The sequence below is a fragment of the Podarcis bocagei genome, assembly GCF_964188305.1.
Source record: "Podarcis bocagei genome assembly, chromosome: 2".
NCBI lineage: Eukaryota > Metazoa > Chordata > Lepidosauria > Squamata > Lacertidae > Podarcis > Podarcis bocagei.
Genome location: NC_138126.1, coordinates 21,000,110 through 21,019,580, shown reverse-complemented (window position 1 = coordinate 21,019,580; position 19,471 = coordinate 21,000,110). Strand labels below are relative to the sequence as shown.

Here is a 19,471-nt window from a genome sequence, read left to right as displayed (position 1 = left end):
TCTTTGGGGGAAGCCATGAATATTTAAAGTGGTATACAGTGGTACCACTTGCCCCCTTGACCCGCGCCCGTCCTGGCTGATTAGAGCATGTCTAGATGAGGTGCGGGTCCCCCTGGATGAGATCATTAATCAGTCCCTTGGTACGTGGACTTTCCCAGGGGAGTTGAAGGAAGTAGTGGTGCATCTATTCTTAAAGAAAACATCTCTAGATCCTTCAGATCTATCCAATTACCGCCCGGTATCGAATCTTCCATACCTGTGTAAGATAATTGAGAGAGCAGTTGCCGAACAGCTTGGTAGGTTTCTGGATGAAAAATAGGCTCTGGATCCATTTCAGTCCGTCTTTCACCCTGGTTACAGGACCGAGACGGCTTTGGTTGCCCTAACAGATGATCTCCATAGACAGCTGGATTGAGGCGGGTCTGGACTACTGATTCTCTTACATCTGTCAGCAGCCTTCACGAACCTTTGGACCACCGCCTTGCCGACGTAGGGATTCAGAGCACAGTCCGACAATGGCTGCTCTCCTTTATCTCAGGTCGGGGACAGAGGGTGGCGCTAGGGAGGGAGTTGTCACTGCGGTACTCCTTGGTGTGTGGAGTCCCACAGGGTGGAATCCTTTCCCTGATGCTTTTTAATATCTTTTACGTGCCCCCTTGCCCAGATTGTCCGGAGCTTTGGGCTGGATTGTCATCAATATGCTGATGACACCCAGCTTTATCTGTTGATGGACGGCCGCCCTGACTTCGCATTGGACACACTGACCAGATGCTTGGAAGCTGTGGCTGGATGGCTGCGTGGGAGCCGGTTGAAGTTAAATCCTTCGAAGACAGAGGTCTTCTGGCTGGGTCGGGACATCATGGGATTGGGGGCCCAACTCCCATCTCTTGCGGGGGCTCAATTAGTGCCAGCGCCTTCTGTCAAGAGCTTGGGTGTAAGCTTTGATGCCTCCCTTTCCATAGAGGCACAGGTTGCAGCCACAGCAAAGGTGGCGTTTTTCCATCTGCACCGTATTAAAGCAGTTGGTCCCTTACCTTTCTCGCCCTGATCTGGCCACAGTGATCCATGCAACGGTCACCTCCAGGCTTGATTATTGTAACTCGCTCTATGTGGGGCTGCCCTTGAGGCTGACTCAGAAACTCCAGCGGGTGCAGAATACCGTGGCAAGGCTCCAGTGCTTTACCAACTGCACTGGCTCCCAGTGGAGTACAGGGTCAGGTTTAAGGTGCTGGTTTTGACCTTTAAAGCCCTATGCGGCCTAGGACCCACTTACCTATGGGACCGCCTCTCCTGGTATGCCCTGCGGAGGACCTTAAGTTCCACAAATGACAACATTTTGGAGGTCCTGGGTCTCAAGGTGGTTACATTGGTCTCAACTAGGGCCAGGGCCTTTTCAGTACTGGCCCCAACTTGGTGGAACGCTCTGCCACAAGAGACTAGGGCCCTGCAGGACTTGACATCTTTCTGCAGGGCCTGCAAGACAGAGCTTTTCCACCTGGCCTTTGCTTTGACTCAGTCTGACCCTTTTGTTTCCCTCCCCTTATGGTTTTGATTTATGGACTACTTTTAAAATGAGGCTGCTTTTTAAATTGCATTTTAATCTGTTTTTTAAATTGTTTTTTTTCTCCCCCTATTATGTTTTTACTTTAATTTTACTGGTGTTAGCCACCCTGAGCCCGGCTCTGGCCAGGGAGGGTGGGGTATAAATAAAATTTATTATTATTATTATTATTATTATTATTATTATTATTATTATTATTATTATTATTATTATTATCATCATCATCATCATCAGACATTAAGAACTTCCTAATCCTGCTTCTTTATAAGACATCTCATGGCAGCCCTGTATGGAGAACTTTTAATGTTTGATGCTTCATTGGTTTTTAAAAAATATTCTGTTGGGAGCTGCCCTAGTGGCTGGGGAAATCCAGCCAGATGAGCGGTTGTAATGTTGTTGTTACAATATTATTCTTATGCTTAATTGAATAGCAGTTCCCGGAAGCCGCCGGAGGGGAGAGATGCACTTGGGCTCCCATCCTCCTTGCAGGCGTGGCCACCGTGAGGAGACAGTGCTGAGATTCCTGCATTGCAGGGGGTTGGACTAGATGACTCTCAGGGTCCCCTTCCATCTCAACGATTCTATGATTCCAACAGGGTGCGGGACTAGATGGGCTTGATCAAACTACAGGGCTCTTCGTGGGATCTGTGTGTGTGAGAGAGAGTGAGAAAGAGCGCACCTTCAGGGAGAGGCCACGTCTCTTCTTTGCAAAGAGGCTGAATCAGCAGCAACCCCCCCCCCCACCCGTCGCTTCTGTGTGCATGCAGAGGAACGTCTTTGTGTGTGTGTGTGTGTGTGTGTGAGAGAGAGAGAGAGAGAGAGAGAGAGAGAGAGAAACCTTCAGGGAGAGGCCATGTCTCTTATTTGCAACCAGAATGAAGGAGCTGCAATACCCCCACACTTGACCCACCGCTTCCCTGCCTGCTCTCTCTCCATCCCAAGCCCCAATTATGGGTATTGCATTGCATGCGCCCCCAAGCTTGCTGCACTCCGAGGCGCTTTGCACTCACGGGATTCCTTGCAGGACAAGGACAGTGCACGACAGAAGAGGGGGCGGGTCAGCTGTTCTAATTAAGCCGCGCCCCCTTTCCGAAGTCAGTATCGAGCAGCAGCACCCTCCCCTCTAGTAGAGTGCACTCTCTGCCTTTAACCCTTAAGGCAACGAGTATCTGTTCCCTATACTCGAAGCCCAGGTTCCCTCCCTTCTCTCCCCATTGGCTGGGTACTGCAATTATCCCGCCCCCGGAGATATCCTGCCTCCCAGGCGGGGGCTCCCATTCCCGCCCCCGCTGCCCAGGGTCGCTTCTGCTGCCAGGATTTCGGGTGAGTGCAAAGCCAGCGGCGTGGAAGGAGGGAAGGGGCTTGGCAAGGGGTGGGGGGTCCAGGATGAGAAGCCCCGGGACGGGGAGAAGAAGAGAAGGGAGGAAAGGGAGCCGTTTCTCTTAATGGGGCCTTGAAAGGGGGGGGGGGGTCCGTTGTGGAAAGAGAGGAGCTTCCTCCTGCCCGGATCTGGTGCAAAGGGAGTTGCAGGGAAGGAGGCGGGAAAGGGGAGAGGGTTGGGTATTGCAGACCAGCCTCGCCATAGTAGTAATAATAGTAATAATAATCTGATATTTATACCCCGCCCAATACAATACAATTACGAAGTATATTAATAGTGAAATAATTATTAAGCTCTAACTTAAAATGATTTTGTTATTCATAACCAACTTAATAATGCAAACACATTGGCATATGGCAATAACAAAAGTTCCTTTAGAAACACAGTTTACAAAGAATCATGATCTAGTCCTAGGAACTTGCTATAACTTGAAATTATAATAGGTGCAAATATACAATGCAGACAACTACTAATAATAAATAGCTTTATTAATATGAAATTAATTGTTATAGCCTGTACAATGCAATTGTAGTTAATACAATGCATTTTTTTATATAAGTATCAATATTAGAAAAACAGTCCACATTCTTCATTGGGACAGCAGACCTTTGTACCCTGTTACACTTAGTAAGTGTAAAAGACAGTATTTCTAGTAATATGTCGCATTTATAAATAATAGCAATACTATACACACCTGTACATAAAAATTATTTTACAGGACTAATTGTATTACTGCATCTACCCAATACCCATTCAACTGTATAATTTTATCATGATTCATTGTGTACTGTGTATACAAACAGTACACAAACATGATCTAAATTACAATACTTTCCTTCTTGCCTTTGCCAAAGCAAAGTCACTGAGGATATCATCAAATGATAAACTGCATAGCTTGTACATGAGGCTGAAGTAACATAATTTATCTTGAGACATTGTTGTTCCGAATTCATTTTTTATCTTCTTCAGCTGTGAAATGGATCTTTACAAATGGCAATTTGCAATCATCATTCAAAGGAACATTCTCAGAATTGCTTCTACATTGGGGAATGCTGATTGGACACTGTTGTTGTTCTTTAGTCACTTAGTCGTGTCTGACTCTTTGTGACCCCATGGACCAGAGCACGCCAGGCACTCCTGTTTTCCACTGCCTCCTGCAATTTGGTCAAACTCACGTTAGTAGCTTTGAGAGCACTGTCCAACCATCTCGTCCTCTGCATATAAGTTAAATAAACAAGGAAACAATATACAGCCTTGTCGTACTCCTTTCCCAATTTTGAGCCAATCAGTTGTTCCATATCCAGTTCTAACTGTTGCTTCTTGTCCCACATAGAGATTTCTCAGGAGACAGATGAGGTGGTCAGGCACTCCCATTTCTTTAAGAACTTGCCATAGTTTGCTGTGGTCCACACAGTCAAAGGCTTTTGCGTAGTCAATGAAGCAGAAGTAGATGATTTTCTGGATTTCTCTAGCTTTATCCCTAATCCAGCGCATGTTTGTAATTGGATCTCTGGTTCCTCTGCCCCTCCAAAATTCAGCTTGTACTTCTGGGAGTTTTTAGTCCGCATAATGCTCAAGCCTGCCTTGTAGAATTTTAAGCATAACCTTGCTAGCGTGTGAAATGAGTGCAATTGTGCAGTAGTTGGAGCATTCTTTGGCGCTGCCCTTCTTTGGCATTGCGTTCTAGACTGATCTTCTCCGATCCTGTGGCCACTGCTGAGTTTTTCAAACTTGCTGCCATATTGAGTGTAGCACCTTAACAGTATCATCTTTAAAGTTTTTAAATAGTTCTGCTGGAATGTCATCACTTCCACTGGCCTTGTTATTAGCAATGCTTTCTAAGGCCCATTTGACTTCACTCTCCAGGATGTCTGGCTCAAGGTCAGCAACCACACTACCTGGAGTGTACGAGCCATCCATATCTGTCTGGTATAATTCCTCTGTGTATTCTTGCCACCTCCTCTTGATGTCTTCTGCTTCTGTTAGGTCCTTACCACTTTTGTCCTTTATTATGGTAATCTTTGCACAAAATGTTCCTTTAATATCTCCAATTTTCTTGAACAGATCTCCATTCCCATCCATTTTAGTTCACTGATGCCCAGGATGTCAATATTTATTCTTGCTATCTCATTTTTGACCACATCCAGCTTACCATGGTTCATGGATCTTATACTCCAGGTTCATATATTTTTCTTTGCAGCATTGGACTTCCCTTTCACTTCCAGGCACACCCGCAAGTGAGCGATGTTTCGGCTTTGGCCCAGCTGCTTCATCAGCTCTGAATCTACTTGTACTTGTCCTCCGCTCTTCCTCAGTAGCATATTGGATGCCTTCCGACCTGAGGGGTTCATCTTCCAGTGTCATAACTTTTTTCGACCATGGAGTTTTCTCGGCAGGGATACTGGCGTGACTTGCTGGTTCCTGCTCCAGGTGGATCACGTTTAGTCAAAACTCTCCACTTTGACCTGCCTGTCTTGGGTGGCCCTGCACGGCATAGCTCATACCGTCTCTGAGTTATTCAAGCCCATTTGCCATGAAAAGGCAGTGATCCATGAAGGACACGGTCATTAAATATTACTTGGTACAGATCCTGATGTGTCAGATGATCATGTTCATGGCTTTGACTTTTTAATGTATTGATGAAAATGGTTGAGTTCTCCAACAAGGTTCATGTCCACATCTTCAGGATATGTTTGGCTTAAAGCATTAACTTCTTCATGAATCTCTTCTTTTCCAGCATCTAATTTTGTTAAGAATGAAATAATAATAATAATAATAATAATAATAATAATAATAATAATAATAATAATATTTATATCCCAACCATCCGGCTGGATTTCCACAGCCACTCTGGGCGGCTTCCAACAAAAAATTAAAAATACCGTATTTTTCGCTCTATTGGACGCACCGGACCACAGGACGCACCTAGTTTTTAGAGGGGGAAATCAAGGAAAAAAATATTATCCCCCCCCCAGCCCCAAAGAGGCATGCAGCCTGTCCACTTCTCCCAGAACTTCTTAGGGCTGCGGGGGAAGCCCGGGTTCCCCCCCCCAGCCCCAAAGAGCAAAGAAGCCAAGACAGTGCGCGGGATCCATAGCCGCGCAACCTCTCCAGCCAGGAGCTAAACCTCTCCAGTGCAGCTAAAGAAGACAAGGCAGCAAGCGCGATCCATCCCTACATTGTGAGGTGGTTGGGCTAGATGACCCTTGGGTGGCCCTCCCAACTCTATACAGTCCTACAGTTCTGTGGCAGGAGATCCACAGCCACTTCAGACAATGCCCACTCCCAATTTTCATCTGAGAGACATGTGTCTCTCAGTACCCCCCTACCTGCCACACTTCCCCCACCCCACTTAAGCTGAGGGAATTCCTGCCCAGAGAAACTCCCAGCAATCAAGGAGGAGGAATACGCTGCAGCCGTGAGCAGCGGAGGATCCATGGTCCCCTTCCTTCTCTCCTCCGTAGTTGCTTTGAAGCAGGAAAGTGGGAGAGGAGCTGCTTACACGAGTGTAAGCTGCTCCCCTCCCACATTGCCGCTTCAAAGCAATCACGGAGGAGGGAATCTGCTGCAGCCTCGAGCAGCGAAGAGGATCCATGGGTCCCCTCTTTCCCTCCTCCGTAGTTGCTTTGAAGGAGGAAAGTGAGAGAGGAGCTGCTTACACGAGTGTAAGCTGCTCCCCTCCCACATTGCCACTTCAAAGGTAGCCCGGGAGGAGGGAATCTGCTGCAGCTTCCCCCACCTCCCGCAGAAGCCGCGCGCTCTTTAAAGGGGCTGTGCGGCTTCTCCTGGCTTTTCTGGGAAGTGGGGGGATTCCCCCACCTCGTAGAAAAGCCCGCAGGAGCCGCGCAGCCTTTAAAGAGGGTGCCGCTCTTGGGGGCTTTTCCCCCAGGAGGGAGAAGGGACTGCTGCAGCCAGTCAGTCCCTTCTCCCTCCTAGAGAAAAGCCCGCAAGAGCGCACGAAGCTTGTGTGCGGCTCTTGAGGGGTGTTTTCTTAATTCTGGAGTCCCAGTCTTATACATGGAGGCGTCCTATAGACGGAAAAATACGGTACATTTTACATTCCAATTAATCTCCCCACCCCCCATGACTTCCCCCAACTTCCCTTTTTGGGTTATAGCATATTCATTTCTTCTACTTATAATTTCATACGCCTTATAATACTGCGCCACCTTCCTCGGCAAAGCGGGTGCTTTAGGCAGAGCCCCCAGCGCCCCGGGAGGTATCAGGGCAGCCTGGCCTGCTAAGCCTTACCCTCCCCCCTCCTGTCACTGGGCAGCAGCCAAGGTGGCCCCACCATGTGGGGTGTTGGCTGGGCGCAAGGGGGGGCGGCAGGAGGCGTTTGGAAGCTCCCGGACTGGCGGTTAGTCTCTTGACTGTGCGCGTGGTGGGTGTGGCGGCTTCAGGTGGGCTGCGCGCCTTCGCCAGTATTTGCAGGCCAGCAGCTGCGGATGAGTTGTGCCTCTGTGTGCAACAAAGAGAAGAGAAATTCTCCTTTAGAAGGCAGAACAGGCAAGAGCTGTCAGTATCACCTCATAACTCTTGTGTGGGGTGAAAGTATGTTAAATGGGAGAAAAAGACGGGGCTTGCAAAGTGTGCTGTTGGGAGGGTGGGAAGCGCAGCTGCTTTGTGTAGATGCAGAGGAGGCTGCTGCTTCCGAATTAAGCCTCCTAATTAAGCGGGGTCCCTCCCTGCCTCCCAGGCGGGGGTTCCCATTCGCGCCCCCGCTGCGGAGGGTCGCTGCTGCTGCCAGGATTTTGGGTGAGTGCAAAGCCAGCGGCGGGGAAGGAGGGAAGGGGCTTGGCAAGGGGGTGGGTGTCCAGGATGGGAAGCCCCAGGACGGGGAGAAGAAGAGAAGGGAGGAAAGGGAGCTGTTTCTCTTAATGGGGCCTTGAAGGTGGGGGGGTTTGGCGTGTTCCGCTGAGGAAAGATATTTATACCCCGCCCATTTTCAGGGTTTCCTGCACAAGTTCTGGATGGGGGAAGAGGAAGGAGGAAAGGGAGTTCTTCTTTTTAATGGGGGCTTTGAAGGTGGAGTAGGGGGGTTACGCTGTGGAAAGAGAGAGAGGCTTCTTCCTGCACGGATGTGGTGCGAAGGGAATTGCATGGAAGGAGGGAAGAGGGTTGGGTATTGATGGCCAGGCTCATAATATTATTATTAATAATAATGATAATGATGATAATAATAATAATAATAATAATAATAATAATAATAATAATTAAAAAAAATACTACCCTGCCCATTGTCTGGGTTTCCCCAGCCAGTCTGGGCGGCTTCCAACAAAATAAAAAACACCCAAAACAACCAAACATTGAAGTCTTTTGTAGAAATGGCCTTCAATTTTAAAGAAATGCCCTCTTTAAGAAATCACGTGGTGTAAATTTGTATATTGTCCTCGAGGTGCAAACACACATAGCATAAGCAAGCAAGCAGTGCTCCAAAGTGTTTCTCTTGTGAACTTGCCATCTAAGTTGTTTACTAATGGCAAAGGCTCCTGTTTCCCAAAAGGACAGGAGGGGGAGGTCTCTCCCCCACTTTTAAGCCACCCCACTCCCACCGCATGGAAGGCAGAGGTCTTGTTCTTTCACAATCCCAGTAAACCTTGTGTGTATCTGAAGTGAACCAGGTGCTGCGGCTCCTTCCCCTCTCACTGGGCTGCTGCAAGAAAAGGCAGCGGAGGAGGAGGAAACAGATGGGTTTGAAGGCTCTTTCTGCCCCTCTCTCCTGAGCAGAGGGTGTTTGCAGGGCAGGAGGACAGAGGAGGCAGCAGTGGGTGGATCCACCGCCTCTCCCAGGGGGTCCAGATGCAAGCAGGGGGCTTCCTTCTTCTCCATGTATTCAGAGCAGTCCAACCATGTATTCAGAGCAGTCCTTTGCAAATTACTGTCTTTCTCGGTGTATAAGACAAGGTTTTTTTACCCAGTTTTTAAAGTTAAAAAGCATGGGTCGTCTTATACATGGGATATAGCAATTAAATATATAAATAAATGCAGTACTTGCTCTTGCAGTCGCAGCTCCTCGCAGTGGCGAGCCCTAGGGCCTCCATAGTCTGCTTGCCTCCCCCCACTCTGCCCGCCCTACAGCTGGGAGGGAGGCTGTAGGCTGTTCGTTTTTGCCGTGCAGCGTCTTTGTGCTGCTCTGCAAACTAATGGGGAAGGCCACCTGCAAAACAAAGCTGCTGATCAAATATATTTCTCCCCTCTATGCCTTTCCTGCACCTTTCCCGTGAAACATCTTGGAGGTACAAATTTCTGCACTGCTCCTCTTGCGTAACGTTGCACCGCCCGCCTGCTATTCCGTAGCCGCCTCTACCCATGCAGACTCTGTAAATGAAGGGGGAAGGGGGGAAGGCCACCTGCAAAGCGGAGCTGCCGATCAAGGTATTTTTCGACTTTCGCCTTTCCTGCGCCTTTCCCATGCAGAAACCACCTATCAGCTCCGCGATCGCCACCGGCAGCCGCCAATCACGCTCCTGCTTGCTGCGACAAGGGAAGCTGTCTATTGGCTGCCGCAGCAGCAAGAAGGAGGGCTAATGGCAGCGATCAGGCAGCTGCAACGCGAGTGGTTGTGAGCTGCGTTCTGGTGGGTTAGTGATTTTCAGCATTCCCCCCAAATAATCCTACCCAAAAGCTCAATCCCCCTATAGGGGTCGTCTTATAGACAGAAAAATACGGTAAGTCTCATGTTCCATGGGATCTAGTCTTATCTCCTGAGTTCACACCAATAAAACTCCGAAACAGAGAGGAGTCCACCATTGTTTATTGCAAAGCAATAGGTTACAGTTGGATCGTTCCACAAAACTGCAACCCTGCCCAGTGGTTCAGGCAGTGGTATTTATATAATTTCAAACAAAGCATTTCGATTTCGACCAATCATTTACATCAGAGATGTCCAAGCGCTGGACCACAATTGACAGGTAGACCTCTGTGTTGTTTTGGGTCGATTATGAGACCTTTGAAGGCTCCGCCCCCTTTCCGCAAGAACCTCTGCACATGCTCCTGTTTCTGTTTTTGCTCAGCAGTTCCTTGTTTTAATGTTTATTGATGCCAAAAGAATCTAAATTTTTCTTGCGTCCCCCGCCTCATTAAAAAAGTCCCTTTAGAGTTTCACGTTCCTCATATTCATCATTACCTCATTTTATTTATAATACACATGTGCGATAAGCACTGGCAATTTCTGCTGATTTAGTTTTGATTCCCACAGCATTCTGTTACGTTGTGTTTGTGTGCATGTTGGCGACTCATGTTCCAGCTTTCAGCTGTATCTTTGTGATTCTCATATTAGCTGTATTTCTGCCCCAATTGGGGGGCGGCAACTTGCAAAATAAGCAGTTTCATAAAGCACAGACTACCATAACTTCTGTATTAGAAGCACACTCGAGGATTTACAGAGATACACATTATTACATTTATTGTGGCCCTTTGGGCAACTGCCACAAGGCCACTACTGCCCATACCATGCCAGCCTTGGGAAGGGAGAAGGAACAGGCAGACGGAAGGAATTGCCAAAGGTGTTTGAAAATGGGTGGAGGCTCTTGGTAAGCGGGTGCCCAATAGGGGCTTCTACAGGGGCAGCAGAATGTCTTGGGCAGAATCCCTGCAGGCGCTCTGAGACTCCCTTGATTTCTTCCTTCCTCCCAGGAAGCTACAACTTGCCTTGGCTTCTGCGCTCCTCAAGAAATTGAACCTGTAAACCTGGTCAGGATGGATGGAGGAAGATGGTTCATTTATTGTCTTTCCTAAAAGTCTAACAGGATTTTCTCTCTCTCTCCCCACTCCCAAACAGGTGAGGAAGACGATGGTCAGAATTCTACAGAGCCATCTGTGAATTCATTGGGAAGAACAAAGAAACAGTTTAAATGCAAGTAATGTGGAATGTGATTTAGTCACATTGGAAGACTGAGGATACACCAACAAACTCACACAGGAGAGAATCCATTTGAATACATGGAGTGTGGAAAGAGCTACAGTTGTAGTCAAGCACTTAGAAGACATCAACTAACTCACACGGGGGAGAAACCATTTAAATGTATGGAGTGTGGAAAGAGATTCAGTGAAAGTGGAAACCTTAGAAGACATCAACGAACTCACACAGGGGTGAAACCATATAAATGTATTGAATGTGGAAAGAGCTTCAGAGAAAATGGAGCCCTCAGAAAACATCAAGAAACTCACACTGGGGAGAAACCATTTAAATGCATTGAATGTGGAAAGAGCTTCAGTCGTAGTGGAGACCTTAGAAGACATCAACAAATTCACATGGGGGAGAAACTATTTAAATGTATTGAATGTGGAAAGAGCTTCAGTCATAGTGGAGCCCTTAGAAAACATCAACGTACTCACACGGGGGAGAAACCGTTTCAATGTATTGAATGTGGAAAGAGCTTCAGTGAAAGTGGAAACCTTAGAAAACATCAACAAACTCACACGGGGGAGAAACCATTTCAATGCACTGAATGTGGAAAGAGCTTCAGTCGTGGTGGAGTCCTTAGAAGACATCAACGAACTCACACAGGGGTCAAACCATATAAATGTATTGAATGTGGAAAGAGCTTCAGTGATAGTGGAGCCCTCAGAACACATCAGCGAACTCATACAGGGGAGAAACCATTTGAATGCATTGAATGTGGAAAGAGCTTGGGTTCTAGTGGAGCCCTTAGAAGACATCAACAAACTCACACAGGGGAGAAACCATTTGAATGCATTGAATGTGGGAAGAGCTTCAGTCAAAAAGGAGACCATAGAATACATCAACGAACTCACACAGGGGAGAAACCCTTTAAATGTATTGAATGTGGAAAGAGCTTGGGTTCTAGTGGAGCCCTTAGAACACATCAACGAACTCACACAGGGGAGAAACCATTTGAATGCATTGAATGTGGGAAGAGCTTCAGTCAAAGTAGAGACCTTAGAATACATCAACGAACTCACACAGGGGAGAAACCCTTTAAATGTATTTAATGTGGAAAGAGCTTCAGTGGAAGTAGATACCTTCGAATACATCAACGAACTCACACAGGGGAGAAACCCTTTAAATGTATTGAATGTGGAAAGAGCTTGGGTTCTAGTGGAGCCCTTAGAACACATCAACGAACTCACACGGGGGAGAAACCCTTTAAATGTATTGAATGTGGGAAGAGCTTGGGTTCTAGTGGAGCCCTTAGAACACATCAACGAACTCACACAGGGGAGAAACCATTTAAATGTATTGAATGTGGAAAGAGCTTCAGACAAAATGCAGGCCTTAGAAAACATCAACGAACCCACACAGGGGAGAAACCATTTGAATGTATGGAATGTGGAAAGAGCTTCAGTTGTAGTGGAGACCTTAGAAGACATCAACGAACTCACTCGGGGGAGAAACAATATAAATGCAATGAATGTGGAAAGAGCTTCAGACAAAATGCAGCCCTTAGAAGACATCAACGAACTCACACAGGGGAGAAACCATTTATTTTTTTTTTTTTTATAAAAATTTTTTATTGCGTTTCTTTCCATAGGTAAACAAATTTGTTTGGACAACAATATACAAGAAACATTTTCCATATATATAAAGAAAAGCATAGAAAAAAGAAAAGATCATTATAAAATTTTTTCAACATCTTTTTGGACCTCCTCGCATCCTCTCAGCATTGCGTTCATCATTCTAACCAATTCAGCAATTTATTATCTTATTTCCCAACTTATTATACCTTTGTATTTATTATGTTACCAATTTCAAAAATTTGTAATTTAATTTTAACACTGTTAATAAACATAATATTTTGTTTCTAGTTTGTCTCATTTTTTTCCATCAATACTTACTTTATCATTTACTTAAAATAAATTGCAGAAGCATAATGTTTCTTAATCGTGCACAATCTTAACACTCAAACAACTTATAATGTTTTTGCAAATAGTCCTTAAATTTTTTCCAGTCCTCCTCCATTGTTTCCTCGCTCAGATCTCGAATTCTGCCGGTCATTTCTGCCAACTCCATGTAGTCCATCAGCTGCGTCTGCCAGTCCTCCAGTGTGGGTAAATCTGGTGTCTTCCAGAACTTTGCGATAAGAATCCTAGCTGCTGTGGTTGCATACATAAATAAGGTTCTGTCCTTCTTTGGCACCTTCCGGTCCACCATGCCCAGAAGAAAGGCCTCTGGTTTCTTAGAAAAGGTATATCTGAATACCTTTTTCAACTCATTATGTATCATTTCCCAAAAGGCCTTTACTTTCGGGCAGGTCCACCAGAGGTGAAAGAATGTCCCTTCTGCCTCCTTGCATTTCCAACACTTATTATCAGAAAGATGGTATATTTTAGCCAACTTGACTGGGGTTATGTACCACCGGTATACCATTTTCATAATATTCTCTTTCAAGGCACTACATGCCGTGAATTTCATACCGGTGTTCCATAACCTTTCCCAGTCCTCAGACATAATGTTGTGTCCTACATCCTGTGCCCATTTTATCATAGCAGATTTAACTGTCTCATCCTGTGTGTTCCATTTAAGCAGCAAATCATACATCCTCGAAAGTACCTTAGTCTTTGGTTCTAGTAACTCCGTCTCCAGTTTCGATTTCTCCAACTGGAAACCCACTTTTTTGTCCATTTTGAATACCTCTTGAATTTGAGCATAATGTAACCAATCTCGCACCTTACCTTTTAATTTGTCCTGGCTTTGGAGCTTCCAATTGTCTCCAACTCTTTCAATCAGTTCCCAATATTTTGGCCAATAGGCCTCCATATTGGGCTTTTTTTTAGAAATCTTGGCTTCCACAGGTGATAACCACCTCGGGGTCTTGTTTTCTAATAAATCCTTATACTTCATCCAGACGGCAAAAATTGATTTTCTGACAATATGGTTTTTGAACAATTTATGAACCTTCGCCTTGTCATACCACAAGTATGCATGCCAACCATACACATTATCAAACCCCTCCAGATCTAGGACATCGGTGTTTTCCAACAGGAACCAATCCTTCAACCAGCAGAAGGCTGCAGCTTCATAATACAACCTTAAGTCCGGCAGGGCAAACCCCCCTCTTTCTTTTGAGTCGGTTAGTATTTTAAATTTTATTCGGGGCTTTTTGCCCTGCCAGACAAACTTAGAAATATCCTTCTGCCATTTTCCAAAACATTCCATTCTGTCCACGACCTGAAGGGTTTGAAATAAGAATAGCATTTTTGGCAAGACACACATCTTTATAGCTGCGATTCGGCCTGACAAGGTAAGTTTCAATCTTGACCAGATATCCAGGTCTTTTTTAATTTCCAACCAACATTTTTCATAGTTATCTTTAAAAAGGTTTAAATTTTTGGTGGACAAGTATACCCCCAGGTATTTCACTTTTTTAACCACACTTAGCTCTGTCTCTTTCTGATACCCCTCTATCTCTGTAGGTGTCAAATTTTTGACCAAAACCTTAGTTTTTTGTTTGTTTAACTTGAATCCCGCCACCCGACCAAACTCCAAAATAAGTTCCAAAACTCTTTTTGTGCTAGATACTGGCTCCTGTACTGTCAAGACTAGGTCATCTGCAAAAGCTTTCAGTTTGTATTGTTTCGCTCCGACCTCTATACCTTGCACCAACTGGTCCTCCCTAATCATATTCAGCAATACCTCCAGAACAGAAATAAATAGCAGAGGGGATAAAGGGCACCCCTGTCGTGTCCCTTTTTCAATTAGAAGTTCATCCGACACCACATTGTTCACTATCAACTTGGCTTTTTGCTCTGAATAAATTGCTTCTAGACCATTTTCAAACCCCCGTCCCACTCCCATCCCCTTCAAGTTTTTCTTCATAAACATCCAAGAAATGTTGTCAAATGCTTTCTCCGCATCAATAAAGATTAAAGCAGCCCTTGTGTTTCTAATTCGCAACAGCTCCAATATATCAATAATGTTCCTGGTGTTATCAGACATGTGTCTACCAGGGAGAAAGCCTGCTTGGTCCTTGTGAATTACTTCGTTTAAAACGTTTTTAAGTCTACTTGCTAAAATGTCTGCAAATATTTTGTAATCCACATTCAGGAGTGAGATGGGACGGTAGTTCTTAAGCTGAGTCTTTTCCTTCTCTGACTTGGGAATCAATGTGATGAATGCTTCTTTCCACGTTTCCGGTGCCCTTCTCCCCTCCATAATCTGGTTGCAAACCTCCAGCAACGGTTGTATCAAACAATCCTTCAGAGTCTTATAATATTTGGAGGTGAGACCATCTGGGCCTGGAGATTTGCCAAGTTGCATATTTTGGATGGCACCTTCAATTTCCTGTTGAGTTATTTTACTGTTGAGAATTGATCTTTTATCTTGACTTATTTTAGATAGTCCATTTGTCCTCAAGAATTGGTCTATTTCCGATTCTTTCTGAGGCCCCTGTGCATAAAGTTCCTTGAAGTATCTGTGGAAGCACTTTCTTATTTCTTCTGGTTTCTGAACTATTTTTCCTTGAATCTCCAGGTTTGTGACTGTGTTTAACTTTTGTCTTTTTTTCAATTGCCAAGCTAACAACTTTCCACATTTATTTGCTGATTCAAACGATCTCTGCTTCATTTGTTTAATTTTCCACTCAATCTCTTGATTAATCAATTTCGAATATTGTACTTGATGGAATTTAATCTCTCTTAGCACCTCTTTTGACTTCGGATTAGTTCTCAGCTTTTTCTCTCCTTCACTTATTTTCTCTAGAATTTTTTCCTTTTTTCCATTCCAAAATTTTTTCTTTATTGTATTCTGTTGTATCAGAAACCCTCTCATTACAGCTTTGCTTGCGTCCCAGATTATTCTTTTCTCCACCGTAGTGTTCAAATTTATTTCAAAGTAGTCCTTTAGCGTTTTTTGGGCCTTCTTAACAATCTCTTGATCTCTTAGCAAGGTGTCATTCATTCTCCATCTGAAGGATCCAGTTGGGAAAAGTCTCAATTCCATTTTTAAGGCATTATGGTCGGAGCAGGTTTTTGGGCAGATTTCCACTTTTCTCGTTTTCGGGGCCAGTCCTCTAGATATCCAAATTTGGTCGATTCGTGTCCATGACAAGTGGGCCTCAGAAAAGAAGGTTCCTTCTTTACCCAAGGGGTTCCTTGTCCTCCAAATGTCAATCAAATCCAAATTGTCTGTCATTTCAAAAAAGGTTTTAGGGAGTCTGCCGTCTGTTGTTAAATTTTGATTTTGGGATTTATCCATATTTGTAGGCACCACCCCATTCATATCTCCCATCACGATAATATTAGAATAGTCCAAATAGTCCATCATTGTCTCATGCAGCTTCTTATAAAATTCTGATTTTCCATCATTTGGCGCATAAACTCCTAATATCAAAATCTTTTCCCCTTGTGTTTGGATTTCAATTGCGAGAATTCTTCCATGATCATCTTTAAATAAGAATTTTGGTGATAGGTTCTCCTTTGCATAAATTACAACACCTCTTTTTTTGACTTTGTCTGATGAGATAAATTCTTGGCCAAGTCTTTTATTAATTAATACTTTCCTGTGGAGCCTAGTCACATGTGTTTCTTGAAGGCATATTACATCCAATTGTTCTTTTTTCAAAATATGGAATATCCTCCTTCTTTTTTCCGGAGAATTCCCGCCATTTATGTTCCAGCTAAGTAGCTGCAGAGACATCCCGTTCTATTTTAAACGTTCTTAAGATGGGGTGCCTTCCTTTTGCTCAGATCCCGAGGGTGCAGGCGTTGGCCCGCTTTCAGGCAATATTGGTGCTGGTACAGCTGGAAGCCAATCCACTCCTTTTTGGAGATCTTCTCCGTGGTCGTGAAGGAACTTTTGGTTATCTTCAGGTGTTCTAATTTTAACCTTCCTTTCTTTGTAGGTGAAGGATAGTCCTTGTGGAAACTCCCACCTATAGGGGATTGCGTTGTATCTCAGCAATTTTGCTAGTTCTGAATAGGTGGCTCTAAGATCCAACAACTGTCTCGGAATATCTCTATAGATTTCCACCCTTTTGTCTTGTATTTCAATTGCTTTTTTGAAATGAAGACCTAGGATCTTATCCCTCTCTTCCTTTGATCTTAAAATTATCAAACAGTCTCTGGATCTATCTTTCTTTACCACTCTTCCCAGTCTATATGCCGAGACAATCTTAAAATCTGTGTCTTCCTTTAAACCCCAGAACTTCGAAAATTCTTGTGTTAAGTATCCAATCAAATCTCCTTGCTCTAGTTCCGGGATGCCTCTCAATTTGATGTTATTTTCGCGATTTTTCAATTCCACCATTGACAGATAAACTTGTTGTTCACCCACCTGTTTGTGCAGGGGCTTAAGTTCTCCTTTTATTTCTTCCACTTCTTTTTGTAGAGCTCCCACTTTCTGGATTGCTTCTCCAGCCAATTCCCGATTTTCCGCTGTTGCTCCTTGCAAATTCTCTATGGCTTGTGTGTGCTGGGAAACTTGATCAGTCAATTTTTGAATCGAGGAAGTTGCTTTATCTATCTTCAAAGACTGGTCGTCCACCTTCTGGTTTAAACTTGATAGTTGCTCCAATATTTGTTTAAGTAGTGTATCTGACCCACCTGCTGCCATATCTTCCTCAGTGGACTTCTCAGTTGTTTCCCCTTGTTCCCTTTGGGTCACCAGTACAGCTGGAACCGACGACCGGCGTCCTTGGGTCAGTGTTGTTTGTACAAATTGTGTTGGTTTTCTTTCCTTTTCTTTCTCCTTGGCCTCTTTAGATTCCTTAGCTTTAGATGCTCTTGTTCTCCCTGCACCACTCATTACACATCTGTCAGTGTTCAAGGTCAAATTGTCTATTGTTCCATGGGAAAGACAAGTTCAATTATAAACAACCGGTAAAGTGGAATTCAAAACAAAAGTCAGTTCCCAGGGTTTTATAATCCGAAAGCCCTGTAGGGGGAGTGCCACCAAGTTTCAAAGACAAAGAAGGAAGTAGTCCGCCATTAAAGTTCCAAATTTTTTTTTTTCCCCTCAAAGTTCAATATCCAACAGTCCCTTCAAAGATTCAAAATTCCCCAGAGCACCTTTTAAAGTTCAACAAAGTTTCACAGGGGGTGCTTGCAACAATATCACATCCAAACTTTCCTGCTCAAATGTATCAATTATACTCCAACAAAGTTTTTACAAAGTTAGCAACTGTTTCCGCAGTTTAGCACAGTCTCTCTCTCCGGCAGCCCGACGATCTGGCTCTTTAAAGATCACCCCAAAGGGAGGGGGAGGTAGGAGGAGACCCCCCGTTACTCGTTCTTATAATCAAAGTCCCTTTCCACCTTCAGTTCAGCAGAAAAAAGAGCAGATTTAATAGCACGAAAAAGTTAGAGCTTCCCAAAGTCCCGTTTCGAACGCTTCCGCTTTTTAAATGCTTTGCTTTGATCTTGTCAGCAATGTCGGAAGACGGACTTCCCTTTTTTCGTCTCCCGCTTTCAGCCAATTTTACAAAATTCTTTGCCAAATTTTAGTCCCCTTTACTCACGGGTATGTTACTTGCAGTTTGGTGTTGATTTTAGGAAGAAGGATCAGCGCTCATCTGTAACAGCCGCGCGGCTTCACTTCCGCGGAAAGAGCGATGAACTCACAGCACCGCTACCCCTCCTTCACTCCGGGTCTCCTTACGGGGTCCCTTCTGTGTTTTCGGAGCAGCTTCTGGTGCCCGCCGAGTCCCACGGCCACGGGCTCACTCTACCCGTGGTTTATCTTGATGGGTCGTCGCTATGCCGCAGCGAACGACCCTTTTCCGCGGAGCCCCTCTTCAGAGCTCGAAGAGGACCGCCATTACAGTTTCGCGCCGCCCCCGGAAGTCTCAGGGGAGAAACCATTTAAATGCATTGAATGTGGAAAGAGCTTTAGTCGTAGTGGAGACCTTAGAAGACATCAACAAATTCACACGGGGGAGAAACCATTTGAATGCATGGAGTGCGGAAAGAGCTTCATTCAAAGCGGAAGTCTTAGAATACATCAACGATTTCACACGGGAGAAACCGTTTAAACGTATTGAATGTGGAAAGAGCTTCAGTCAAAGTAGAAACCTTAGAAGACATCAACAAACTCATACAGGGCAGAAACCATTTAAATGTATGGAGTGTGGAAAGAGCTTCAGACAGTGTGGAGACCTTAATATTCATGAGCGAATTCACCCAGGTGAAAAGCCATATCAATGTATGCAGTGTTCCACTCAAGGTTCACTCTTTACTTCACATCAAGAAACTCATAAAGGCGGAAATCAATTTTAAATGCATGGAATCTGTGTGATGTTCTTGTGTTGGTATTTAAATTTGTATACACATATATATGTATTAAAGTAATGAAGGTCACATATACTGAATGTAGAAAAGAAGTTGCAAGTTGTTGCTAGATAAATGGGGAGAGTGTGAATCTGGAATGCTCAAGGTGTGTGATGAATCTGTTGAGTTTTGACCTCCGCCCTTCAATGCCAAAATGATGGGCTGCCCTTGTCTTGTGGATCAGCATCTGTCGGCTTCAGGGAAATGGGATACCTCAGATGTTGGGAAACAACGCCCATAAGCCTCAGCCCATATGGCCAAGAATGATTGGATTTGTAGTTCAAAAGCTCAAGGGTGGAAAA

At 44.7% G+C, this 19,471-nt stretch overlaps 2 protein-coding genes and 2 long non-coding RNA genes across 5 annotated transcripts in view; 2 read left to right on the top strand and 2 right to left on the bottom strand.

Moving 5' to 3' along the window:
- LOC308579677 (uncharacterized protein) overlaps positions 1–12,007 on the top strand; it is a gene marked incomplete at its 3' end in the record, with an annotated part of 117,101 nt that extends 105,094 nt beyond the window's left edge. Inside the window, exons 2-3 of the mRNA XM_081180610.1 lie at positions 10,726–11,244; positions 11,994–12,007. Coding sequence (XP_081036736.1) covers positions 10,887–11,244; positions 11,994–12,007 — 372 coding nt within the window. The 5' untranslated portion in view covers positions 10,726–10,886. The remainder of the gene's footprint in view (positions 1–10,725; positions 11,245–11,993) is intronic.
- Positions 1–19,471, top strand: part of LOC308579786 (uncharacterized protein) — a gene marked incomplete at its 3' end in the record, with an annotated part of 112,493 nt that overhangs the window by 63,159 nt on the left and 29,863 nt on the right. The gene's annotated exons all lie outside the window — the stretch shown is intronic.
- LOC308581381 overlaps positions 1–19,471 on the bottom strand; it is a 35,745-nt gene that overhangs the window by 9,157 nt on the left and 7,117 nt on the right. The gene's annotated exons all lie outside the window — the stretch shown is intronic.
- Positions 1–19,471, bottom strand: part of LOC308581336 — a 23,694-nt gene extending 4,223 nt beyond the window's left edge. The window contains exons 1-2 of the long non-coding RNA XR_014004984.1: positions 18,915–19,471; positions 18,749–18,832 (exon numbers count right to left, since the gene is read on the bottom strand). This is a non-coding gene — a long non-coding RNA (uncharacterized lncRNA). The remainder of the gene's footprint in view (positions 1–18,748; positions 18,833–18,914) is intronic.